The sequence below is a fragment of the Melozone crissalis genome, unplaced genomic scaffold (genome assembly GCF_028551555.1).
Source record: "Melozone crissalis strain CALT ecotype California unplaced genomic scaffold, PUWL_Pcris_2 ptg000027l_1, whole genome shotgun sequence".
NCBI lineage: Eukaryota > Metazoa > Chordata > Aves > Passeriformes > Passerellidae > Melozone > Melozone crissalis.
The window spans coordinates 24,393,709-24,420,936 of record NW_026535805.1 but is presented as its reverse complement, the minus strand read 5'-3'; the positions used below and the strand labels follow the sequence as shown (position 1 = coordinate 24,420,936).

The 27,228-nt window shown below is 37.5% G+C and overlaps 1 protein-coding gene across 1 annotated transcript; it reads left to right on the top strand.

Annotated features, from left to right (window-relative positions):
- On the top strand, nucleotides 1-27,228 carry COG2 (component of oligomeric golgi complex 2). The gene is made up of 18 exons (XM_054280358.1): nucleotides 1-92; nucleotides 623-784; nucleotides 1,513-1,578; nucleotides 2,492-2,572; nucleotides 3,173-3,276; nucleotides 4,445-4,553; nucleotides 6,272-6,451; nucleotides 7,440-7,564; nucleotides 8,831-8,957; nucleotides 12,717-12,856; nucleotides 15,912-15,973; nucleotides 17,213-17,364; nucleotides 19,049-19,249; nucleotides 20,034-20,106; nucleotides 21,236-21,378; nucleotides 21,887-22,026; nucleotides 25,069-25,249; nucleotides 26,870-27,228. Exons 1-18 carry the CDS (start codon nucleotides 24-26, stop codon nucleotides 26,969-26,971), a joined length of 2,217 nt encoding a protein of 738 aa, XP_054136333.1. The 5' UTR covers nucleotides 1-23; the 3' UTR covers nucleotides 26,972-27,228.

The window sequence follows — 27,228 nt, the reverse complement described above, 5'->3', positions numbered from 1 at the left end:
CCGAGGGGCGGTGCGGGCCCAGCATGGAGGGCAGGATGAGCCTGCCGCGGGGCCCCGAGAACCTCTGCTTCGACAAGGACGAGTTCATGAAGGTGCACGGGGATCGGGGATCGGGGCTCGTGGAGGGGCGAGGGGCCTCCTGAGGAAGGGGGTGGCGGGTTCCCTGCGGGAGAGCGCGGCCCGGAGCCGTGGTGGGGATTTTACAGCTCCGCCAGGGCCCTTCCCCGGCCGGGGCTGCGGGGAGCGCCGGGGGTGTCACTGACAGGGGAGCCGGGATCCGGCCGTGTCCGGGTAGGGCCGGGCTCCGAGACCGACGGGAGCGAAAGGCCTCGCTGCTTGCAGAGAGTAGAGCAGTTCTCAGTACTCAATTTCCACTCTCGGCTGTTGTTTCGTGGTTTGTTTGGGTTTTTTTTTTTTAATTCTCCTGTATTTCGGGGAGCTCGTCATAGGCTATTCAGCCCCACTTTTCAGCCTAAAAACCGAGAGTTTAGCTAGTGCGTTAAGAAGCTTTTTTCCCCTAGGGCTTTAGTTTGGTCAACTCACAGGCATATGGAGTACTTTATTTTGGGTGTGTTCCTGGTGTGAACTGTTTACTTACATCCTTCTCTGTTTCCTGTTTCAGGCGGATTTTGATGTTGATCACTTTGTGTCAGACTGCAGGAAACGTGTGCAGTTGGAAGAGCTCCGAGAGGATCTGGAGCTTTATTACAAACTCCTTAAAACTGCTATGGTAGAACTCATAAATAAGGACTATGCAGATTTTGTTAATCTCTCAACAAATCTTGTAAGTGTTACTGGTTGTACCTTGTAGTTCAGGCTTAGTGTGGTTCAGTGGGATTTTTATTTTTTATATGAAAAGTATATGGCTTTTATTTTGTCATTTTATGATTTAAGGCATCTTAAACTGATGTCTCTAATCCTTGCACTGAGACACCATTCCTGTAGAGCTTACAGAATTGCTGTACAGAATTGGTGTTGGCCTGTAGTAAGTGTTTTAGATGTATGCATTTTGTCTTTTAAAGCTGATTTGTTAGGGAGTTAAAACTCAGGGAAAACTTTGTTTAAAACACTCAGCACTTTTAAAATTGAAGGAAATAAATTATTAAAAAAGAATAGCAATGATAAAAGTAAGTCTGTTTGGAAGGATTCTTTTAGGAATCTTTAAACTTTTTGTATATCAAAGTATCTTAAAAATCCCCGACTTTGTGTCTGAAAATTGTAATTGTTCCAATTATACAGAATCAAAAACTGAGACTTAACATATTTCTGAGAGGAAAAATTTCCATAGGAGGAAATTTTGTTTATCTTTTGGGTTTGTGTGAAAGCAGTCTTACATCTTTATGCTTGTATTTGAGATAACATACTTTTGCATTGAATTAAAAACTGAAAATTATAAAGGAAGTTATGTTTTCTCACTTCTCTTTCAGTATCTGTAAAATGATAGGCTTTGTCAGTAATTCACATATGAACTTACCAAAAAAGTAATAAATGTGTTTGTGGTAATTTCTTTAGGTTGGCATGGACAAGGCTCTCAATCAGCTTTCAGTACCCTTGGGACAGTTAAGGGAAGAAGTTATGGTATGTTCAAAACAGCCATTGTCAACAGCTTGGTAAACTTCAGCTCGCTCTCCTGTGATGTACAGAATGCCTTCTATTCAAGTTAATATTTGTTATAAGCTTTTCTTTGAAGACTGATGACTTAGGTTGCTAGTAGGAGAAGCATGGTGTTTTCAGGCACTTGTGTTGTAGTAAATTTAGGTTTCCTACAGTGCATTTCAACCAAGAGATAAAGAGTTTCTAAAACTTGACAAGTTAATAGACTCTTGCAAGACAAGTCTATGGATATATCTTGAAGCTGTTTTAATATTTGAGTAACTTAAAGATGGTAGAAAATGCAGATGCAGCACAGTCCCTTTATGGACTTACTTTCCTTAGTGTGTGGTTTAACCATAAAACAGCACCCTTTTGAAGGTGGAGCTTATTCTGGTTCCTCCACAGTGACTTGGTATTTATAGGAAGGGCCAATTTTTGATCATCTTGGCAGCCAGTTCAAAGGGATGCTTGCTGCATAAATGTGCCTTCAAAATATCACACCCTTCGTGTCTAACAGAAAACAGGGTCAGCTATCATAGAGAAATCCTTATGGCGTGAAAAATATTATTTAAAACTGATTTATAACTTCAGTTGCAAGACATAAAAACATAGTGGGTTGACTGCCTGCTTTTAGGCAAAGGTAATTTCTTCTCTAAGGTAATAAAAGAATGGTTATGGTGGAAATAATTATATTTGATTTGCAGTGGCAATACCTAAGGAGCAGGTTCTACTTTCAGTTATTTAGTTATATTTATGGCTTTTTCACTTGATATCGTGTAGCTTTTATTAGTCCCATGATTTTATTAATCTGTGTCTTGAGTTTAGATTTATTTTTTTTAGGTTTTTTTCAACCCTTAAATGGGAGGCAAGCTTCACATACTGACTTTTTCTCTCACAGAGTCTTAAGTCATGTGTCAGTGAAGGAATTCAAGCAGTAGATGACCGAATGACTAAACAAGAAGACATTAGAAGAAAAAAGGTACAGCAGATAGTACTATCTTCAAAAGATCATCCTTAGGATAACTTTGATTTTGCCATTAACCCAGAGAAAATGAAATTAAGAAAGTTCTATGCTGTCTAGATGCATACTGTGCAGTATTTTGTACTTGTAAAATGTATTGACATTTTGGTTGACAGACTTCATATTTTACAGTGTCTAGTTGATCATAAATCTTTGCTTTACTGTAGTTGCCCAAAACATATGTTTGATTTAGTTGGGTTTTTTTTGTTGCTCTTGTTTCTAACTGCAGTAGCATATAAACTTACTTATTATGAATAGAATTGAAGTACAGCTGTTTAATTTTTATGGGCAGGAGACACACTAACACTTGTCTTTGTGCTTTGAAAAACATCAGGGATAGGAACAACTGTCCCACATGTGTGACAAACATTTATTTATGGTGTTTTATGGATATATGTGAGCAATACTTCAACTGAGACATGACTCAAGTGTTAAGATAAAGGGAGAAAACTTAAACCAGGAAAAAACCAAAGAACTAAGAAACCATCTAAAATATTTTCTTTAGGTGATGTCAATTGGGATTGGGCTTAGACATGAAAAATCTTTCTTTAATTACAGATGTGTGTCCTGAGACTTATTCATGTTATTCAGTCTGTGGAGAAAATTGAGAAGATTCTACATTCCCAAGGCACTAAAGAATTGTCCTCATTAGAGGGAAACAGGTAAAAAAAATTGTAATGTTCGGTTTTGTTTGTAGTTGATGGGGCTAACTTGATTTCATGGTGTTGTTGAAGGTGAATTTACAAGCAGTATGGTGTATCTTTAGAAATGTAACTCTGATGGACTAAATTATTGTAATTTTAGTATTTTCTTTGTTTTAGTCTTCCACAAGCCAGTCATTCACAGAACGTGTAACTCAGACTCCAAAGTTCCAAATTACTCATGGTGCTTTCAGTAAGCAAGCTTTGTGAAGCTTACTTTATTTTCTTAGAAGTCACTAATCCTCTCATGTCTGAAATACTCTCTATAGTTTATTCCAATTTCATTTGTAAGTGAAACAAAATAGTTTTTCTTGTTTTCCCTGCTTATGTGTAAGTGAAAGGACTGCTGCAAGAATAGCGAAATGCAGACAAGGCAAACCTAGTACAAGGAAGGTTTGTGACAAATTCCAGTCAAACCTCTTCCTCTGCCTTTGCTGAGGATTGCAGGGTGTTGTTTAGCCAGTTTTGGAACTGGTGTACCAGTCATGCACTTGAAAGGCTTGACTGGGGTGCAAGTACAATTTAAGCTGGAGGGAAGACACAGTGTGAGACTGTCTCTTCAGCTCAGTGTGCTGGATCACATGATTGATAGTGGGGGTAGGTGTACCAGAAAGTAGGTTAATACGTAGAGGGACAAAAGCAGATGTTTTCTGTCAGGGGAGGCACTTTGCAGAATTAAGTTTGCAGTTAAGATCATTCTTGAACAACTGAAAATTCAGCTCAGTATTGGGATCGTGTGGGCTTGAGAAGAGCAGGACTGTTTCTCTAGAGATAACTATCATTAGTTGTACTATATGATAGAGTAAGAAAGAAACAAATCTGGATGGTGAAGGTCACCTGGTGCAGTTGCTGAGCTCTCTTAAACTGACTTTTCATGTGATAATAGAGCTTATGTTCCTCTCAGCTTCTGCTTCACCCACTTCATGTTAGAGCTGCAAAACAGCACTAATGTGGCATGCTCCAGATCATTATTGCTTGATTGCAGTCATTATAGTAGTACCTATCAGAATTCAAAATACTGAAATTGCAAAAAATTGAGGGAGAGCTCTGTCTATCTGTTACAGATGAGAGGGAGTTGGTTTGAAAGGATCTAACTGTGTATTCTCATTTTGTATCTTCTCTCTTCTAGTCCACTTGTAACTGGTCAAGTTTTAGAGAGAATTGCCACAGAATTTAATCAACTACAATTTCATGCAGTACAAAGCAAAGGAATGCCCCTTTTAGACAAAGTGAGACCAGTAAGTATTGCATGACACTTAACACTTGCACAGTCAAGCAAAACCAGTATAATTGGAAGACAAATGCCTGTTTCCACAGAGTTTTATTGAATTAATTTATGGAGAAAAATGGGTTTCATGAGGTCATTTTTATCAGTTGACTAGAACTATTGCTTTTTCTCAGGATTTATGCCCTGTTTGCTTACTTCTTTAGGATAAATTACTGAGAATAAGAATAGGAAATGTGACAGATGTTTTTGTCAACCTAATGTATCTTGCAGTTCATCTGCTTACTTATACTAAGGTCTTGTTCTAGAGATTTATGTTGGCTTTGTTACCTGCTGTGTACAGACCAGAATATAAATGGAATGTGCCTACATAGTGGCTGGCTTGAATATGTTCAAGTTTGTCTTCTCATGAAATTATGCTGGCCATTACTAATCTCCCAGTATACTCTTTTACCTACTGTAAATGATTAATTGATGTTTTGCTGGGACTTTTTTCCTCTATTCATTCAGTGGGGAGAGGGAATAAATGAAAACTTGTGCTAAAAGGAAGGTGTGAATATAGAGATGGGGTAATGCTTTAAGCTGATTCTCATGAGGGTGTCATTCTTAATGGCTTTCAAGCTGTTGAGGTAGTTCGGAGTTCCTGTTTGTGCCTCTGCCTGTTGGCAATACAAACTTGTTTCGGCTCCAGATATCCATGGGATCATTTTGTTACATGGACAGTTTACAAGACTCCTCTGGCCACTGAGTTGGATATCAGACTTGGATACTAGCAGCAGTGAGCATGAGCAGCAGAGTACTGTATGGGGTGGGAGAGCATTTGTCACGTGGCTTCCTTAATGGTGTTTGCCAGGACTTGTGTCCTGTACCTGTTGTTGCTAAGGTTTGTCAGAATGTAGCTTTCATGACTAGTCAGCAGTTGGGTTCCTGACTTTGCATGTTCAGTAAAAACTGTATGAATCATTTTAGGATGGATGGACACAATACAGCATGTAAAAAGAGAGAGAAGAAATTTTACTGGCTATATTCATAGTTCAACTCCGACTGCCTTAATGTGTGTTGCTGATCTTCCTTCAAATGCAGAGTTACAGGGCCAGGAGTATATCTGCAGGTAGTGTAGCAATGGACTCATTGCTACACTAGTCAGGTCTAGTAGAAAAGATGTCATGGGAGATCAGGAAAAATGGTTTGCAAAAAGGAGAATATGTGTAGACTGAAGAAGCTGTTTGGCAGAAGCCAGAAGAAATCTAATTTCTTTGGTGTTTGCTAGTGTCACTCAGTGTCATTGGTTTGTGGTAATTTGATAAGTAGTGCTGGGTACACACTGTCTATTTGGTCTCTGACAGTGAGGGATAAATGCTACAATTGTTATCCCTGGTCACTTATTGTAAATCTTTTGTTTATTGTCACATACTGGTTCAGTTGAACAAGGAACAATTAGTAACTTATTTCCTCAGGATAAAGCAGATCTGATATAAATTACCATGGAACTTACAACATATAGAGCATAATAATTGCCTTTAGCTTTTATTATAATAAATCCTGTCTTATGGAGCATCAGTAGCCAATTAATTTTGTGTTAATGGTCATTGAACACTGGCAGTTATCAAATTTTTGTACTTTTCAAGTAAGGCTGGAAAGCTGAGTTAGGCACATCTGGATGAATTTACTTCAACAATGATGACTGGCTTTGATTTTGGCTCTTTCTGACTGTATTTTCTTTCTCTGTAGCGTATTGCTGGAATAACAGCCATGTTGCAGCAGTCTCTGGAAGGGCTGCTCTTGGAAGGCCTTCAAACGTCAAATGTTGACATAATACGCCACTGTCTGCGCACTTATGCAACAATTGACAAAACACGAGATGCAGAGGCATTAGTTGGCCAAGTGCTTGTAAAACCTTATGTAGATGAGGTAAGATAACATAAAAAAAATTCCATTTGTTTTCCAAACATGCTTAGTTTTCCTGTGAACCTCCAGCTTTTGTTAGCAGCTTCAAAATATCTTTGTGGAGAGAACAGGAGAACTGAGCTGCAGCAAAATGTCAATTTGGTTGTTGTTGCTATTTAAGAAGAAAAGGATGGAGGAATTCTCTTACTTGCCTGTCACCAATTTCAAGTTATATCCAGTGTGGATTCTTTTTTCTTACCTCTGTTTTTCTTGGGCTAAAGAATCAAAAAACCAAACCTCTCCCATTTAGGACAGGTTTCCATTGGCTGTTTGCTACGTGCTGTAATAGCTGCTACAGCATGGGACATGTCACCTTCCCCTCAGTTTTCTGAGGCTCTGTTCTTTCACCACTTCCACTTGTTTATGTAGCAAGAGGCAAACGTGTTCAGACATTGGAAGAATACCAAGCAACAAGCTGTTGTTCTTTTCCTACTGTCTTCTCTTTGTGGCAGAGATTATCCCTTTTCACTGAGTATGAGGCACTGTCCAGACAAGCTGATCTGCTAGCTGTGTTAAAGGCTTAGCAGTGTCACAGAAGATGCTTTGCTTTGGCTTGCCTGTATTTGGGATTGGACCAACCACCTCAACATTTAGAAGGAGTTTTTACTTTATTCTGGGTTTGATTAGCTTTTATCAGTTCCCTCTTTAACTTGACAGACTGCTTCAGGTGATAGTGATGTGGCCGTGAGTTGGCAGCCAGACATAGTGGCTCACATTTAAAAGAAAGGATCTCCTTCCCGTTTTTGGGCCAGTCTTGGCAGTCAAGTGTGCTGCTTTAAAGGAAGTAATAAATCAGGCTGGCAGTTATACTTGGAAAATATAATGAAGAAAAAAGTAATATACTGACTATCCCACTATTTGAGGTTATAGTGTTAAGAGTTTTGTGAGTCTTGCATTACAGCATATTTTATATTCACTTTTCTGGCGTTTAACATTGAGCTGTTCCTGGCAGGTGATGGTGGAGCAGTATGTGCAATCCCACCCTAATGGCCTCCAGGCTATGTACAATAGGCTGTTGGAGTTTGTTCCTCATCATTGCCGCCTCCTGCGGGAAGTGACAGGGGGAGCAATTTCCAGGTGAGTATCCTGGGCTTCTCAGCTGCACTGAAGTCACAACAAGTATCATATGCTTTGAAATCCTTTGCTTTCATGCACTAATGATTTATCTGGCCTTTCCTGAAAATTCTAGTCAAGTTTGATTTGTATCTCACGCCTCTGTTTCTCAAAACAAAACAGTGAGCAGACTTTCCTGGTGCTGCAGCCCAGACCTTCAGAGGAAGCAAAGACAATCCTGTATTTCAGTAGTAGAAGTGAGTCCTGTGCATAATACAATGTGTCAGATAACTTGGTTTTTTGAACCCATTAAATATGATTGTACCCTTCATCCAAGGAGCATGATAAAGCTATTAAAATATAAGTTCAGAAGTTATTGAGCTACTGCAGATCAGAAAAGTGGGAATGGTCCTCAGAGGTTTGACTGATTTATTGCATGTACCATAACTACAGGTTTAATTTATTTGTGCTTCCACTGTGTTCTCAAAAAGTGCTTAATTCCTTATGCAATTAAATTACCTGTTTTTCAGGCTTAAATAATTCAGGTCTACTGAATTGAATCCATTTATTCATCTCTTTTCAGGATGGTTAATATAGCAGACTGCTGGAATTAGCAAAACTATGGACGTAGCCCCTAGGGACTGCAGAATTACTTTTCTAATTAGTCATCCATTGCTGAGCTTTTTTTGACTCCTAAGTTTAACTAACATTTTAATTCTTTCAATCCCTCAGCAAGTTTTAATCGTTCTTCTTAATAATGGAATGTTTCTACTTTGTGGTGTGGTGTACTAAATTGGAATAGAACGCTATTATCTCTTCTGCTCTCAATTTTTAAGTTTTCAAAATCAAGGTAGCTTTTGATCTTTTGATCAAACACAATATGAATAATTACAGTTTGGAACAATTAGGAAGAAGTTCTCTTTTTCATTGCATTAGTCACATTATTCTTACTTGGTAGGTCTTGGAAGTTTGGAGCTGTTAAAACTTGAATTATACCTAGGATTTCTCAGCTGAAATGTACTAATTTTCCAGTACACACGCGCAAAATATGTAACTGATAAATTTTTAAAACACTTTGAGAGTTACAAAAAAGCACCTTTGATTTGATAAGAGTGTGGAATCGGATTAGGAATCTTCAAAGGAAGAACAGTTTAGGGAATCACTATAAATATGTAAAAAAATTTCATTGCATTTTGTCTAGTGCAGTGCATCTATTTTTTAGTGATTCCTGCCTCCAAATAGAAGCTTAGTGGTAAAATATAACCATGGAATAATTGCAATTTTTTTCAGTGAAAAAGCAGATATTGTTCCTGGATATGATTTCTTGGTGAACTCAGTGTGGCCAGAAATAGTACGTGGTTTGGAAGAGAAATTACCATCACTTTTTAACCCTGGAAACCCAGATGTGTTTCATGAGGTAATTAATTTCCATTTTTTCCATTTCTAATTTCTGTGACAGACACAAGAATTGAAAGAGTCATGTTCTCTAGCTTCTTCCCCCCCCTGCTGCTTTTGTGTAAAGTCATGTTGTTGCATGGTTTGCAAGAGGAGGTTATCTCAAACCACTTGGTTCAATTTTCATAGGAATTAATTCTCCCCTCAAGTTTGTTAGGAGAGCTCATACAGAAGTTATTGGATACCATTCAGCAGATGAATTTGTTTTTATTTTGGGAGTAGAATTGCAATGTTATTGAAGGTGGGAGTGGATGACTCCAGTGTTCACTCAAGTCTAGAACTGCTGTAGAGCAGGAGCTGATAATTAATATTAATTAAATATCTGGGTTGCAACTTATTTATTACTATGGGAAGATTAAAAAAATTCTTTGTTTTGCTTGCTTGTTTTAGCTTTTGCTCTCTTGCAGTACTGCATATTATGTTGTGATTATAAACACAAGTCCACTAAAACCTGAAAATATTTGGCAGCACCATCAGGTTTAGAAAACAGAGATAGTATTTCTCTGATATCACAAGCTTACATTAAATAATGAATTTAAAGTACTTGTCACTCTTGTATTTTCTTCATTGATAGTGCTGCTCTGTCTCTAAGACATCATCTTTTACTAATGGTGAAATAGATTTCTTGGTCTAGGATGAAGATCTTCTCTGGCAGCACTTTACTTGTGACTTGTGTGTCGCAAGTAGAAAATAGGAACTCTCTGCTTTTCCTCATGTCCTGCCCGCTTTGTGTTTAACCATGATTACTGAAAAATTTGGAGTTTTTCCCCCTGGTAGTAGTTTGACTTGTGTTTAGTGTCAAACATTTTATTCTCAAGATAAAGATGGGAGGCAGTGATAAATAGTCTGAAGGAAGGCACTGTTGGCATATCAGGACAGATGACTTGAGGAAATGCTGGCTTGCAAGTGGAGGTTTATAAGGCATGTGATTCTTCATGTCTTCCTGAAAAACTGCTTTTACTAAACACTTAGATATTTTTTCTTGGAGTTTAAGATCTCTTTTGTACAGATAGATTGAACAAGTGAAGGCAGATAGGCATGACTGAGAGTGTTTGCAGTGCTATCTCTGAATAAGAAGCAAATGACATGGATGTTGAAGAAAGCTGCGGTAGTGCCACGCAAGTGACACTATAATGTGTTCCTCCTCCTGCATGACAGTTCTTAGTTTGCCATGAAGTTTTAGTCACTCTTCAAGCTTTCACCTTATGCCTGCATACTGCAGGTTGTGAGCCTTGTTGGGCCTTTGCTGTGCTGTGCTCCATGATGTACAGGAGTGTATTGTGTCTTCAGAAAAGCTGGGTTTGCTTAAAAGGCCTGTCTTATGTTACACTGATACTGGCCAACAAAGGTGTTTGGTTTATTTAAAAAACACCAAACAATCAAAAAAAAAAACCCCCAGTAAAAACCCAGCACCCACCCATGACTTCCAGGTAAATCACATAGTAAGTCTAAAGTACTTTCCATACTGCTTTTGACTACTTAAGGGACTCATAGTCATTAAAATCATTAAAATATTTTACTTTAAAATCAATACAAAGTTGAAATGCCAAGTGTAAAAATGCTGTTACACCTATCTAAAGACTAATAGTTCTGAATTGAGAGGGAGGGAAAAAGCCTTTAAAATTGTTTTGCTCTGATGATGAGCCAAGTAATGCTACACAAATTTTAGACAATAATCTTTTGTCTCCATTTTCTAGGTTGATAAAAATGCAGAACAAGTTTTTTTCTCCATGTGTATTTTCATATATACCTATGTATAGGTTTAATGCTGAACATTTTGAATATGCTGTGTTTTCTGTTCAGGGGTTTTTAGGTGTAGAGGAGAGAGGGGGATTGAAAGATTTGTTTTAAATCCTTTAAAAATCAGACTGGCAATGTTAAGTATGTTAAAATAAGCATTTGTGTGACATGGCTTTTTAAAATAGTTTCAGGTTGTTGTGCCTTTCTTTGAGTTAGATGTGTTGTTTTATGGGTATTTAAAAGAATACTTCTTTTATCCCTAAACATTCATTTAAGATTAAGTTTAGATTTCTCTGTTTGAGAATTGCTCCCTTTTGGTTCCCAATTTTACTTTTCTTAAATAACTCTGCAGTCAACAATCCAGTCCTAGAAGCTGAAATAGGAACCAATCTCGCAGTTAGTTCCCTCTCCTGGATATAATATTTTCAATATTGAGATAAATGTCTCTTGAGGTGCCTTCCATTTTGAAATTGATTGGTCTCTACAGAGTGTTTGGTTTATATCTCTGACTTACACTTAGGGTAGCAGAGCATTAACAGCTTGTTTGCCATTTTAGAGTGCTGGGTTTATTATCTAAGAAGGGAGGCCTGAAAGAGAACTCATCTGTCATTCAGTCTGGGTCTAACTCCTATACCTTTTATGGGTTCATTGTGTTATAGATACAACCAGATTAGGAGAAAAGTAGTCACTTAAAAGCTTTTGGATACATTTTTCAGGATATTATCTTGACACTGAAACTGCAACGTCACAAGAAAGGTATTCTGTAGTTATACCTTTAATAGAAAGTTATGAACTTACTGAGATACCCAATACTGAGGCATCCCTGTGGCAGTTCATGTCCTTTGTTCACAGGAGAGTTTTTGAGAGCAGGTCCTCTAAGCAGCAACACAGGAGCTTCTCCTGATAACGTTTTACTGCTTCACAAGAGGCAAAATGACCTGCCTCCTGTAGTGAGTGCTCTGGATTGTGGATTGAACCCTAACCCTGCAGTGCAGTCAGAAGCACTGAGAGATTGTCAGGCTTATTTCATTAATTCACTAATGGATTTATGAGAATATATGATAAGTTTTATGGCTGTTTCCTAATTTTTTTTTAATAGAAAAAACTTGCACAGAAACCAAAGTAGCTTTCAGTTCATAGAATTTTAACTGCAGTTGTGTTTTGATTATAAGTTTATTTACCTAAGTTTCATGGTCTGTTAGCAAGGTCTGTTTTGTATGAAATAACATTTTTTGTACTGTTTTACTTCTGGCTTTCATCAAGTATTTGACTTTCTGCTTTGTGCATGATTTAATTTATTATTTCATTATTTTCAGTGTTCTCATACTATTGAGACCATATCCACAGAATGTTTGGGGATTAATGTAATTTTTTTTGCTTGCAACCAACTTAATACTATTCATAAACATCTTATTAGAAGTATACACTGGATGAAGTTAGTTTATCTGAAATTTTTTTAAGTTCTTCTGCATTTTTTGATATTTACGAAACATTTTTAGGGAAACAGCTCTAAAAATTCTTATAGTACAGGTCCTGTGTAACAGACAAAACTATTGTGCTTCCATTCTCATGTGCAGTTGGCTATGTGTACTTCTGAATTTCATTCCTGATTGTTTCTCCTTGTGGTGTAATTTTATCTGCTGCACCTGACTCTGTTAGTAGTGTGCAGCACCATCCCAGTGATTGAGCTTAGAAATAGTTATGAATCTCTGATCAGTTCTGCTTGATCAGCATGCTTGGACTGTTTTATTGTTTTTAGAAGTGTCCTTACCACAAAGTAACACTTTAAAGTTAATTTGGTTTTGGTATCTGCAGTCCGAGCTTTTAGCCTTGTATGATTGGGTGATGAGGGGCAGTGTCAGCCCATCCTGACCCTTGAGCTTAGTTGTAGCATCATACAGGTGTTCTGCTGAATGGGTGGTGGCCTTCCTTGTTTGCTGGGAGCCTGTGTGTGAGCAGAGTGCTCCTTCTCTTCCTGCAGAGATACACCACCAGTATGGATTTCGTACGGAAATTCGAACGGCAGTGCGGCTCCCAGGCCAGCGTGAAGCGCTTGAGAGCTCATCCCTCTTACCACAGCTTTAACAACAAATGGAATCTGCCTGTCTATTTTCAAATAAGGTTGGCATGCATTTTTTTGTTCACTCTTAAGGTCACACCTCCCCATTGTTCAAAGTCTCACTTGTCAACAAATCATATGCAAATCAAATTAAGAATTTAATTATGTCAAGTAGCATTTATATATCTTTCAACAATTCAGCAAAAAATCACATAACTACTCTTCAGTATGTACTGTGTTGTTACACCAGATTTGAAAAGCTACTCATAAGACTTTCAGGAACAGATCTAAATAAGTCTTGAATTCTTGTTTCAAATTATTTTTCTCCAGTGTCCCTGAAACTATGCTGTATGTTGAATGCTACTTATGCAAATCCAGAGGAATACTTACTGTGAATAAAGAAATATTTTTTCTTAGATGTATAGAACTAAAGGACTTGAGAACATTCAGCTTTTCCAGACCTAGCTATGTTTCTGACCTTCTTTATATCTCACAGGATGTACTCCTTAAATTGTATCATTGCTTTCCCAAAGATTGTCCTCCTAGTCCCTGTTCCTGAGGAGCTGAGTAGTAACTTCTGGAATATTTTAGTAGCAGGTCTGATGTATCTATAATGTTTTCTTTTACAGACCTTGCAGCTAGAAAAGAACAGAGTGAGCCAAGAAAGCCCTTTTTTAATTCTAGTAATGTTAGAATTTTAATGAACAAAATAGAATATAAAACTGTAGTTTTAGAAAGGGTAGTCTGCATGTCTGATTGTAGGTCTGGAGAGCAACCCTTCAGGCGAGGAACAGAACCATTGATGAAGTCTGCTATGACCCAGCTGTGCCATGTGTAATTTGTCTTGGTCCAAAGCCTTCTGAGAGCCTCTTAAACCCAAACAAACAAAAAGTGGAATTTCCAAAAGAGGGGGAAGAGAAATTGATGTTTATTTTTAACCTTTATGACACTTTAGTGACCTTTTTTATTTCACAATTCTCTAATTGGCAATAACACTACCACAGTCACATTTATACAGTTTCTTTAATCCAGGGGAAATCTACACTTGTGCTGAAAAATTTCATCTAGGAATCTTATGAGTGATAGAATTAATATAAGTGACATGAACATGGAGCTGGGAGCTGAGTCTTAATATTTTGATGGTTCGTGGTGTTTTGTAAAACTGTAGTCACAACATCTGATACCCTGATTTCTTCTTTTGCTTGCACATCTGTTCCTGCAGTTGTGTAGTGAACTGATAAGGACCTGTTACTCAGAAAAAAAATGACTGATTTTCAACTCCAGTCAATTTCCCCAAACCACTTAACTGTACAAATATTCATGCTGGCCCAAGGGAAGGGGCAGGAGTATTCACTACATAGTGGTGCACAGACTGAAAGTGTCTGTGGAACTGCAGCCATTATGAACCTTTTAACAGTTATGTATCATTAATTGCCCTTTTGTTTCAAGTCCAACTTTTCTAGTAGGAGACCAATTGATCAAACTTTGATAATCTTGCTCATAAAATTGAAATGGAGCTTCAGCATATTTCTCTTCAAAAATGTTTGCCATTAGGTATTCTGAGCTCTGATCGATTAAAACACTTTTAAATATAATTTTCCTTTAATCCAAGATTACTGTAAGACTAAATAGTGTACTATTTTGAGAAATGTTTGGCTAACAGCAGCTGATTCATCTTAAATGATAGTGTGCCTTTATATTGGAATCTAACTTTGGAAGTACCCGTGAACTCTTCAGTGCATAATTGTGAAAATAATACAATATATTAATTATATATATCAGGAAAGCTTTCTCTTGATGTGTGTTAATACCCTTTAAGTCATACAAGATTTTGATTGAACTGTTATCTCACACTTCAGCATTTATAGTTAAGATTGTTTGGTGTTTTCTTTTTTCAATTACAGAAATTCCCCAGAAAAATCAGCCATTACTAAAGCCTTTAGAAATGATCCTTTGAGGAGCATATGGATGTTCAGGCATTTCTTCTGTAGCAGTGCTGGCAAAACAGCACCAGTAACTCTTTCCCTGTTTCATTCTTTCAGTTGTGTCAATACAGCTGATTGTGCCCTACAGTGGGGAAATGATTTCCTATGTAAGACATACTCAGCAAAAATTACATTGTCATTAAAAACCTTATTCTGTTCTCTAATCCTTTTCACCAAAAGACTTAAAGACACTGCTCTGTTGATGGAAGCAGGGCATAGGCAGAACTGAGGTTTTGAAGCCATTTCACAAACATGTTTAGTTGCTAAACATTCATCCTACTCCATTAGGAGTTTGAGCAAAAAAAACTAGGTGGGCTCCTGTCCTGATCTGGAAATGATAGTTAAGAGAATTTTAAGAGAAACCCTACAGGATTGTAATTACTAAGTTTGATAGAAAGACTTACAGAGTTACTATGATGCACATAAAAGTGAAAAAGAGGAAATCACTGACAACAGAACTTTCTACAGGGAAGCTTAAAATGATGCAAGTATGGAAAAGTATCAGAGGTTTTAATAACTTCTGCGGTTGTACCTAAAAAAATTTTGGAGATGTCATTTTGGTTTGGGTTTTTTTTTTTTTCTTTGAATGGTGATCTTTTTTAAAAAGGGTATTTTAAAAGAGGAATTAAACAAAAAAAAAAGCCAAACATAAACAGGTGTCCTTGAGGAACTATTGATTTTTATTAGGGACAGAATTGTTTGCAGAACCTTATGTTACTGCTCATTTACAAACATGTAGAAATCTGGAGCTCCAGTATCATGTGACATACCTGAAGGTTAAAGAAGGTCAGTTTGATTGCTTATAGTTTAAAAAACTAAAAACAAAAAACTTCCCTCATCAAAAAGCTGAGGACTTGTCACTCTGTGAGCTATCATTTTGATGATAGTTGTGGTTTGCAACCACCTTAATAATATCCTAAAGTATAAGCTTTGTATGTGCCTGTAAAATGTCAAATGTTCTCTTTCAAGTGTTTGAATGCTGGTAATAAGTTGGGCAAAAATTACCCCGGGTTTAAAATCTGTGTATGTCCATTGATGACACATAGAAATAATACTGAAGTAAACATTGAAAAATGTTTAGACATCAATTTAAGCAATGAATTGTGATATTCAAAATTTTTCCTTCTCACAGATTCAGAGAAATAGCAGGGGCCTTAGAAGAAGCACTTTCAGATACACTAGAGGAAGCACCAGGTAAACTTTTTGTGCAAAAAATACGTATTGTAAAGGAATCAGTTGAATAAATAGCAGTGATCAGTCTGTCTCTTGAGTATTCAGTAACATGCATCCCGTGGTTCACATGAGCTTCCTTATTTCTCATGGACTGTTCAAACAGTATAAAACATTGTTGCAGAGATGGGAATGTGAGAATTCTGGTCAGTGATGACTTTGCTTACTAAAAACCCCTCTTTAGCCGCTGTCATTGACATACTTATGGAAGCACCCCTCAGTGCAAGAAGGAGTTGTTAGCATTTGACATCTTCTAAATGACAACCAAAAGGCTGTGCTGTGTTATTGGGGCATATTTTTCTTAATGTTGTAGCAATGTATAGCACTGTGTAAAAATGGCTGTCTGTTGGCAGCATTTAGGCTTGCTGTCATTCATAAGTGTTGGTGTCTGCTTCAAAAATACACATTGATTTATGAGGAGGTATACACAAGAGGAATAACCTGATGCATGCATTAGAAGCATATTGTAATCAGAAGAACTAATTTCAGCTAACAGAATGAATACTTATGAAGAAGGTATCTATGGGCCACCTAAATGCCTGTATGTGTGTATCCACACATGCCCTCTGAAGCAAACCAGGAGAAAAAAATCCTAATTGAGACAGAATATGTATAAATCTTACCACTTCAGTGTGTAGGCCTGGAACTTGCAGACACATTCCTTGTCCTTCTAGTTGTATTCTCTAAAATGTTAAAATTACGTAAAATGCTTTAAATTTAAAACTGTTTAAACTGCTTAAAAATATTTTATTTAAATATGGACATTTGTACAGTATTTAAAATAAATATTTATAGCAAATATCTCATGTAACTGGGAGAGGAGCAATAGTTTAGTGGAAAGGGAGTATTATGTTATGGCTGGCAGGAATATCTAATGTAACTTCTTCAAAAGACTGCCAGAAATTATTTTGGAAATGTTATTTCCTGAAGTGGATTATTTGGCCAAGCTGTTTCTGCCTTTATTGCAGGCAGATTCCTGTTTCTTGCTTTTGCCTGCACAGCTACAGCAATACTTTGGTGGAATTTGAAATCTAAAGCATTGAGGAGATAGTTTTTTACGAGTTTATTACAGGCAGTGCTTAATACATTTCTATCTGATGATTGAATCTTTTAGGAAAGGTCTTGGGTAATGCAATTACACTGATGTTGCATCTTTTAAAAACATTCTTGGGAACTTGACCTTTGTTGCCTGATCGTTTCTAGCTGGGAGCTCCTTCTGTCTCTTGGCCACCCACATGGTGTGGGCGAGTCTTGTGAGGTGCTGGTCGGATCAGATGTTTGTGCCGCTGTTAGCGCACCGCCTGTGGAAGCTCAGCCTGCAGATCTTGGCTCGCTACTCCGTGTTCATCAGCGAGGTGAGAGAGCAGCCTGCTGTGAGGGGCTGGTGGTGGGGTGTGTCCCTCAAAAAGGGACTCTTTGAAGCAAAATATGTGACCTCTTTTTAAGAGTTTTGTGAATTTAGTGGTTTTTAACCTTCAAGCAGTTCATGAGTTTGGTTTATAAAAAGTATCACTGCAAAGTATGTGATTAGTCACAAATATCAGTACTGTTGCAGTGCTGCTGTCTGCTGCTTTGGTGGTTGCCAGAGCTGTACTTCATACTGCTTAATTCTGCCTCTGCCACTGAAACAAGAAGCCAAAATCTTAGTTCTCTTCTGTTTGTCTGCTGTTGATTGAGTGAAGTTGTGAAACAGAGCCAGGTATTGTAAATTAAAGGCGACTCCAGCAAAGGGGAGAGAGAGTGATGCATCTGAGTTCATCATCAGAAGGCTGATGAGTTACTTTATTATACTATACTATGTACATTGTTTCTAAACTGAATCTGCCCTGCGCTCACTCTTGCTCACAACTGCACAGACTGCACTCATCTCTTATTCTCTCGTGACTGTCCCGTGACAGTCCAACACACACACACTTCTTGGCCCTGATAGGCCAAGGGAACAAAACATCCTCACTTTGGGTAAACAATCTCTATATTGCCTTCTACTTTAGCACAACACAGGCACAGCAAGCGAGATAAGAATTGTGTTTTCCTTCTTCTCTGCTTGTCTCACAGCTTCTTTCTGTTCAGAGGGCTTGTGAATACCACAGCCAGGAAAAAGAATAACCCTGCAAATAAGAAGGAGTGATATAATCTGGATCAGTTGTTTAGTATTGAGAATGCAAAGCCAAAGTTTCCTGGGCAGCTGACTCAGCATCAATGATCACTGCTTTTGAGCAGAGAAAATGTGCTTTGCCCTTGTACTGCCTGCTCCCAGCTGTACAAGTGAGCCCCTGTTTCTTGTGCCATAGAGAGACAGTACAGTAGAATAACTGGGATTTGAAGAGATTTCTGGAAGTCATTTGGTCCCAATTCCTATTCAAAATAGGACCAGCTTATATGAGGTTGTGCAGAGCCTCTTAAGTTGAATTTTGAGTGTATCCAAAGATGGATATATTTCGAGTATCTCCAAAGATTGCACTCTTTCCTGGGAACCCTGGTCCAATGATTGATTGCTTTTTCCTCCTATGTGGTCAGAATTTCTCTTAGCACAGTACATATCCATTGCCTATTACTCTCTCACTGTACCTCATGGAAAAATCTGGTTCTGTCTTCTCTGTACATGCCCCTTCAGTAGTTGAAGACAGCAGAAAGATCTCTATTTATAATTTCTTTTGTGAGTCAGTGGCTTAGTTCTCTCAGCTAAATCAGCTCATGCAAAGTACTGATAAGTACCAGAGTTAAAACAGAGTAGTCAGGGTAAGCACTTGCCTGACAGCAGAGAGCTTGAGGTGGGAGGAGGAGCTGTTTGACAGCAGGACTGGACTGCCCTCTCTTAACCTTGGACAAATTTGTACTAAATCACCCAACTTTGTAGTGCACTCAAATTTTTTTAACATTTACTTTTTGCATATTTTAGTAATGGTATTTGGTAATATCCCTTGAAAGTGTGGCATTCTAATGCTGAAGGCTTACAAGTCTTTTATGTACTGTTTCAGTTTGTCCAGCTTTAACTGCCTTCACTATTGCTGGGGTTCACACTTCAATTTGATGTTTCAGGTTTCTGTAAGGCCCATTTCCAGTGAAAATACAAAGGAGAGCAAAAAACCTGTGCCAGTTGGTAAAAAGGAATCTTCTTTAAGCCTCAACCCCAGTGAGGACCAAGGAAATGGATCTTCTCCAGAAAATGTACCATTGTCTTCTATATCTAGTACTCAGCTGATATATGTTGCTGCAGATCTGGACAAACTGCAGGATCGGGTTTGTGCTTTTGACTTTACTTAGAAAGAATCTTCATCATTGTTTCTGGCATCTTGTAAGAGCATTAAATTGTTTAAAATAATGTACCATAATTCTTTTTTAATCTTAAATGCCAAAACTTGGGGTGTCTGATACCTGAAATTCATGGTCTACTCTGTGCTTATTTGGAATGGCAGATTATGGGCAAACCACTTCAGGTATTTAAATTCTTTTTATCAGTAGCTGCTGGACTTAATTCCTAAAATAATATCTTTCTGAAGTTTTTTGGTGTGAAGTGTCACTCTGCCAATCTTACCTTTTCTAGTGAAGTCTCTGCTGTAGCTTGGAGTGGGGTGTAACATTCAGCTTTAATGTGTTTAAGTGTTTGCTGGTTTTAGTCTTTGAGGTTGGAAAAGGTTTTATCATCATGATTGTACTTGATTAATGATCCAGAATCTTGAGGAGAGATGTATGTTGTTAATTGTCTCCCAGTAGGGATGATTCCTATGTATTTATTTTCAGTAAGGCTGAATTTTATGTAATTTGTGAACTTGTAAATTGCAGGAGGTTTTGTTAATTCTAAATTATTTCCTCTGAGTACAATAATAAGGTAGAGGATTTAGTGTGTAAGCCTAAATTCCTGTGCATATTGTAAAGTTTTAGTATTGATTGTACAGAGATGCAGTAAAACCATAGAAATTGAGGGTGTTTTGTGATGCAATTCAAACTTACAGGATGTAGGAAAATAAATTAAAATTTTTATAACATGACTATATCTCTCTTGATTTTGGGTTTTTTTTTTCAGATTCCTGACATCTTAGACATGATTAAACCAAAGCTTGAAATGATTGGCTTCAAGAATATGTCTTGCATTTCAGGTAAAGCTGAGAGGCTCCTTCTCCTTTCTCCCAAATCCCCTCTGCCAAAAAAATGAAATCAACTTTTACAGTTTCATTATTTAGGGTAAAAATACTTAATGAAATTTGCCTTCTGTTTAAATTGTTAAATAGAAACAATCTTGAACAGATCTGTTGAGTCTAGAAACTGCTTAACAATTAAAATGGAGTGAGTCTAAAGTGCTTTTAGGATTTTTCTCCAGAAAGTGAGGACTTTATCCTAGAAGACTCATATCATTAAACTTTTGAAATAATTGGGGAAGAAAGCAAAAGGAGAGGCTTTCCATTATCCAGTGGAAACTAAAATATTTTTCTAAAATGACTGTTCTCTCTTAGGCCTGATGGGTCATTTGAGGCAGAGGGTTATCAAAGTATCATAGTTAAATATCTTAACTTCAGAGAGTAGAAGCAATGCAGTATTTTAGTCTCCTTTTTTCTTTCTGGGTTTTTGGTTTGGGTTGGTTTGGTTTTTGGCTTTGTCTCTTTGGTTCATTTGTTTGTTTTTGTTGTTTTTTTTTTTTTTTTCTGATAATTCTTTATGTGAAATATGGAGTTTGATTTTAATTTAATAATTAAAGCTAGACATGCATGAGTGAACTAGTCCCTGTCTGCAAGCAGAGCCAGGAGTTCTGCATCATGAATTCTACTGAAATCTCTAAATCAGCACTACTGATAGATGTCCAAGTCTATTAGAGATGTAGGAGCTCCTGCACATCCCCTGCTCAGTAGATGGTCTGTAACCAATCTCGGCTTTGAGTTGAACATACTCCAGTAATTCCATAGGGAATTTGGAGAGGATTTCACAGTTTCTTTGGAAGGTCAGAGCCTTTTGATTCAAGCCCTTGCCTCATTGGTAATACTGGAAAAACTTTGAACCTGAAGAATGTCACTTTACTCCTCTTGTCTTTCCTTGCCTCTGTCTGTGTTTCTGGCTGAGGAATGGTTGGTATTACTGGCCGTGTTTTATAAGTGGCTGGGGTGTATTTATTTGGTAAGCATATCCTGTACTTGACCCCAGACAGTGAGTGGGATTAGGAAGCTGAGGGGATTCACATAACTTGTGTTTGGGCAGGGTAGCTCAGTTTAAACTTCAGCATTTTGACTTTAATAGGAGCCTTGGAAGATTCAAAGACTTCTCTCTCAGCCTGTGTGCCTACCTTGAATAACAGGATCATCCAGGATCTCAGTGAGTCCTCTTTTGCGTACCTGAAGAGTGCACTGGAAGTTCCAAGATTATATAGGAGAACCAACAAGGTCAGTACTGCTTGCAAATGAAAAAATAAATCTCAGAAGGGCTTGTGCTGAGATTATTGTGAGTTCTTTGAGCCTGTCCATATCTGCTTGACAGAGCCTATGACAATGTCTTCAACCTAGTGAAGTATGGTACAAAGCTGTAGGTATTTTAACAAAAGTGTAATGGTCTGTTTTGGGCACTGAGTCTGCTCAGCTTTGTCTGGAATCAGTAAGAGCAGAAAGAGCATTCAAGATCATACCCTGGTAATAGGAATGGTTTGGCACATGCATCTCTGAAAAAGCTTTGGGCATTTTGAACCTTGTTCTGTATTATATTGAATAATTTTGTGATGGTGTCTTCCACGTGTATAAGGATCTCTTCGTTGACTTGTCCTAAATGGTTTATGTATCTCTTTGCTTTAGGTACAGCATTAGCATTTTTTACATGTGCTAGAATTGGGTGTTGATGCTTTGAGTAATTAAATGACTGGTTCCTTCTTCCCCAACTTGTTTCCCTGTCGTCTGCCAGGAGGTGCCAACTAAAGCCTCACCTTATGTTGACAGTGCTCTTAAGCCCTTCCACCGACTGCAGAATGACTACAGAGACACCTTGAAGCAGCCCATGATTCATCAGTGGTTGGAAGGGGCTCTCTCTGAAAGCACACAGAAGTAAGAAAAACATACAGAACATTACTTGCCTTAGTTAAAAACTCTAATGTCTATGGAACAGGCACAGGAAAAAACCAAAATGCTATGAATTAACACAACTGTAAAGAAAATCAAAATACAGCACTCTTTGGGTGGGATATATTTCCTTTGATTTGCTCTCATATTGCATGTTTAGCAGATGAAAAGCTGGGCAGGGAATCCAAAAACCTGGTTCCTGCTCAGATCTGTGCAAACCATGATGAGGTGGATAGGATGTTTGAAAATTTGGTTAGTTCTGGGAATGCAACAGTGAACTAAAGATGTGCAGAATTGATGTAAGACCTTAAATTCATTGCTTTCAGTGAAAGTTACTAACCTTGTTACTTTCAGTGAACAGTGGTTGAATTTTCAAGAATTTGAGTTCTACTGTCCTTTGTCTTCTTTAATGTATGCTATGATTATCCAATTTTTTAGTGATTTAAAAAAAAAAGCTCTGGGCTTTTTAAACTGCTGAAGAGCTAGTTGTTCACAATTTTAATAAGGCAGTCATAAAGTAATACTTTCTTTAGCAGATCTTCTGTTTCCTAGTTAGCAGCTTGAGGGCTTTTGAACATGAGTAGTCGTATGCATTAGGATCCTTTATGGATTTTTTTTTCCATCAGTCTAGCTGTATTTTAAATTCTTACTGAGCAGGGATTTTGCATTTTGTGTGTTCTGCCAGTTAAAGCATGTAACATGAGACAGCAGTACTTGTTTTTGTTGAAAGTTCTGCCAGAAAATTTCACAGGACACCTCCTACTTTTTGTGTTGTGGACAATTTACTCTTTGTGTCAGCTATATTTTTTTTATCTCTAACCTTGCCTAAAACTAAAGAGTCATCTTAGCCTATTTGGATGGGGTTTTTTTTTCCTTTTCCCATATTTATAGCTATGCTTTGGTTGGTTCTCTTTGACCTTTCTGACCATAGATGATAACATCAGAAGAATCCATGCAGGTTAAAGTATAATGTGTGCTTTCTGTCTGTCCTTACATGGTTTTTCCCAATAATTCTTTGCATATTATATTGTTTGTTGGCTGCTGCTGAGCATAGATTGATTTTTTTTTTTCTCCCTGAGATTTAACCACATAGTAATACTGCAGTTTTAAACTAAAAATAGTCAGAACAGGAATTTTTTCTTACCCTTTGCTTCCTTATGCCTCCCTGCTCTTCCTCTTCTGGTACTTTTCAGAATGGACATAAAATTGTAAGACAATTTTACACTTTCACCAACCATCCTTAAAATTTTTTGTAAGTATTTTGGACAGGGCTAAGCTTAGGTTGATCTTGACTGCACTGGCCGTTGTCTTTTTGCAAGCTTGGTGTCTCTTTACCAGTTTTTAGTGCATGGAAAAAAGCTTATTTTTATTTGTTTAGTAACATTGCTGAAGAACTGCAAAGATTCCTGGAATCTCAATCCACTCAAGGTTATTGAGCTAAAATATCTTGGGATAAATTCTTGTCTGTCTCTCTACATCTGGGTGCCTGGTTAGTCTTGCTTTTAAAGCTTAGGTAAATCTGGTGACACCATGCAGAGCAGCTGTTACATAGTTCCTTGGACCCAACCAGAGCTTTTTTGCCCCCCAAAAAGCAGTTCTTCACTTTCCAAAACTTAGGTTAAACATGATGGCAGTGGTTAATCACCAATAAGACTGGCAGGTTCATTTCTTAATTCCTTAGAATTTTCTGTCAAATTCTGTTTGCATGTTTACTATTTTCATAATTTTGTTTTAAAATATCCTCATTGGCAAGCGACAGGTCAAAGAAACTGAATTTCTTACACGGAGGAGTATTGTAGTTTATTTATTGAGAATACAAACAATTTCTTGCTGTGATAATACATTCTTATATATTCACATCCAAATGAAAAAACAGAAAAGAGCATAAACTAGGTAAAAATCACTGGGGACTAAATTTGCTTAAATGGCAGAAGGATTTAGGAGTACAACAGAAGTAGGAATTAATCACAAGTGAGTGGGACTAGGAAATACCAAGGTATGAAAAGAGGACACGACTGACTTTTACTGGAATACTTTTACTTTTCATAGAATGCTGTCGTGAAACAAGTTTCCATGGCATTGGCGAGCACTTTTTCTTTAGCCATCCCTATCTAATTACTTTTTTTAAAAGCTTTTCTGCTTTTGGTTGCCTTCTTGTTTAAAATCATCAGGAAGATTGTTTCAGCTCTTAATTCTTACAGTAATATTTTTCATAGGCTCTTTGAAAGTTAGGTATTTTAGCAAATTACAGAACATAGCTCAATCTGGTCATTTCTCTCATGGATTTTTTAATTTCCCATTGTTGCTCTGTTTTCCCTTCTTATTGTTAGCTCACTGTCCTGGGCATCTGTTAATTTGTATGATATGCTGTTTCCACTTAGGCATGGGGTTTCAGTCCAGAAGACTTTTTGAACTTTTGTTGAGTAGATCTCTGATTCTGTGCTTTCTCTGATGTTGATTCTTTCTTCGTGGGCAATGGTATTTTATTTTATCTCTACCACTTCTAAATTAGGGTTAGGGTTCTTGTGACTTTTCCTGCCAGCTTCCTGAGACTCCTGTTTAAATCAGTTTCTTCATTTTAAACTGACTGGTGTGCCTATGTGTACTGTCATATACACTTTTATAACTTGCCTAAAAATATATGGGTTTTGGTCTGTCAGGCTGGTATTCCTGTCCTGTTTATAAAATTGAGTATTATCAGTGGTCTACTGATTGTAAAGAGAGGCTGATTTTGACTGTTTAAAATTGAGCAGTTGCATTCCTTGGTCACTATTGAGTACAGACATCTTGAACAAGTCAAAAATGTTGTGATGAGGAGTCTTCAAGACTGAATAGGAATCTTCAGACTAACCTCTGGAACAAATAATGGAAATACTGTTTAATTGATAATGTTAATCATTAGCTTCTTTGCAAGGGAAGCCATTCCTTCTGGCATTGTTCAGCAGGGCCAGTGATGTACTTCTGTGTATGAAGTAGGCTCTTCTGTAAAGTGGAATTTTTTCTTTCTCATTACCTTCCTTAATTCAGGTATTATGAAACTGTATCTGATGTGCTTAGTTCTGTTAAGAAAATGGAAGAGAGTCTAAAAAGGTTGAAGCAAGCAAGAAGAACTGCAACTTCAAACCCTGTTGGTACAAATGGGGGCATGAGTGATGATAACAAAATCCGACTCCAGCTGGCCTTAGACATTGAGTATTTTGGAGAACAAGTAAGTTATGACAAACGACTTTCTTCTTATTATTAATAGTTTTGGAAGGGAGATGGAAAAGGAAAGGGAACCTTGACTCCAGTTTTGGTCTTGAAAGCTTTGGTGGTGTGGGTTTGGGTTTTTGTTTTGTGTTTTCACATTTGTATAAAGAAGATTATTTCAGACCTTGGTGGTTGTAGATACCACTTCAGCAATGCATACTTTCCTATCCTTTCTTGTACAAATACAAAGCGTATATTTCTTACTACTTAAAATTCAAGTACTGCTCAGTGCTTGGAAGCGTTAAGAATAAATGTTGTCCTTACAGATGAGAGGGCAGGGACCTTACTTAGGTGTGATAGAAACTTCTTTATGGCCTTTCTTTTGTTTGTCTTCTGTCGGGGCGTTTCCAGCCTTGACTTTCTGCATGGTCAGGGTCTGTTCCCAAGAGCTGTGAGGATGTCAGCCTGATTTGTTGTGCTGCATAACTGTAACTGATTCTCAGTGCCAAATACGAAATTTTAAATAGCAAAACAGAAAATATTCCAAGAAATGCATGCAGTAGCTACATTAAATTGTATAAACATACTGTTTTGTACTCCTTTATTTCTAAAAATCATATCTATTCCAACTAAGAGTCAAATCATATCTATTCCAACAATGGTATTCTATCATAGCTATTCCAGCTAAGAGTGTATATCATTATGCAAGGAATTGTCTGATCTTGTTTGTGAGCAGATACTGCTGATGCATTCTAGCAGGTAGATTAAGTCTGCTTGTGTGTGAGCAGATGCTTTTCTCAGATATGAGACTAATCACAATTGGGTGGAACTGTGGAGATCTTACTAACAAAAACTATTATCTGTCACCTTTTGCCTGGGGTTGAGCTGTTGTTCTTTTCCATGACAGCAGTGTGATTTTAAGCTGAACTGGGACAGATTTTTCATACTCATTTGGAGATGTTTTGGTACATGTGACTGTTACAAAGAGGTCCAGCAGCAAACACCTTTTCAGAATCACTTCATTATGGTTTTAGTTAGATCCAGATTTTTCTGCTTCACTGCACTCTTAGTTTTTTCATGGCCATATTTTTCTTATTGTCAGAACAAGAGATTTCCTGGCTAAGAAATTACTTTCAGCAACCTCTGTAATTGTAGAGTTGTTTTTGTCTCCCAGGAAGTTCCAGGCTAGAACCATAGGCTTTTGCAGCCTATTGAAATGCTTTCACCATCATGCTGTTGGCTCTTCTTGGATGTATTCACATTGATCTTTAAAGTATTGCCCAGAAACTTCATTTGGAGTGGGAAAAAAAAAAAGAATCAGTTGAAATCAATGCATTAAAACCAACTGCAGCCAAGTTTCTCTTTCTAATTGCTTCACTGGGAAACTTCCAGCTGGCTTTAGTTACAAGTTGCCTAGAAGATGGTGAAATATTTCCCTGCAAGACACTTCTGTAACCAGAGAGACTTAACTGAGCAAAGTTGGATGCAAATATTTACAGTTTGCACTATATGCAGTTGTGGTTTTTTGCCACATGTCAGTACAGGAGAAAACATAGGCTTCACTAAGTATTTTAAGCAGAATAATTATTGGGTTTTCAGTGTTTTAAAGAAAATTAATGGGTTTTCTGTATCTTTTTAGATCCGAAAGATGGGACTGGAAACAAGCAGCATAAAAAGCTTTTCAGCCCTTGCAGAGCTGGTTCTAACTGCCAAGGATCAAGCTACAATGGAACCATCCTAGATATTTTTGAAAGCATGTGATTGAAGATAAACAAGGTCCCTAAAAGAGAGAGAGAGAACTCTGCTTTGTTTTACCAAATAAATAGCAATTAAGTGCTTCCTGAAGTATCTCAAGCAGCAAATCAGTGTATCTTCTGCCTTGATGAACCTGCTTCACCAAAAGACTGAGACTTTATCAGTTATCCATTATATGGAAAGCAATCAAAGTTCTAAACGTTCTACTATAGAATAAAAGTAGAAGAAAATGTTTTTCTTATT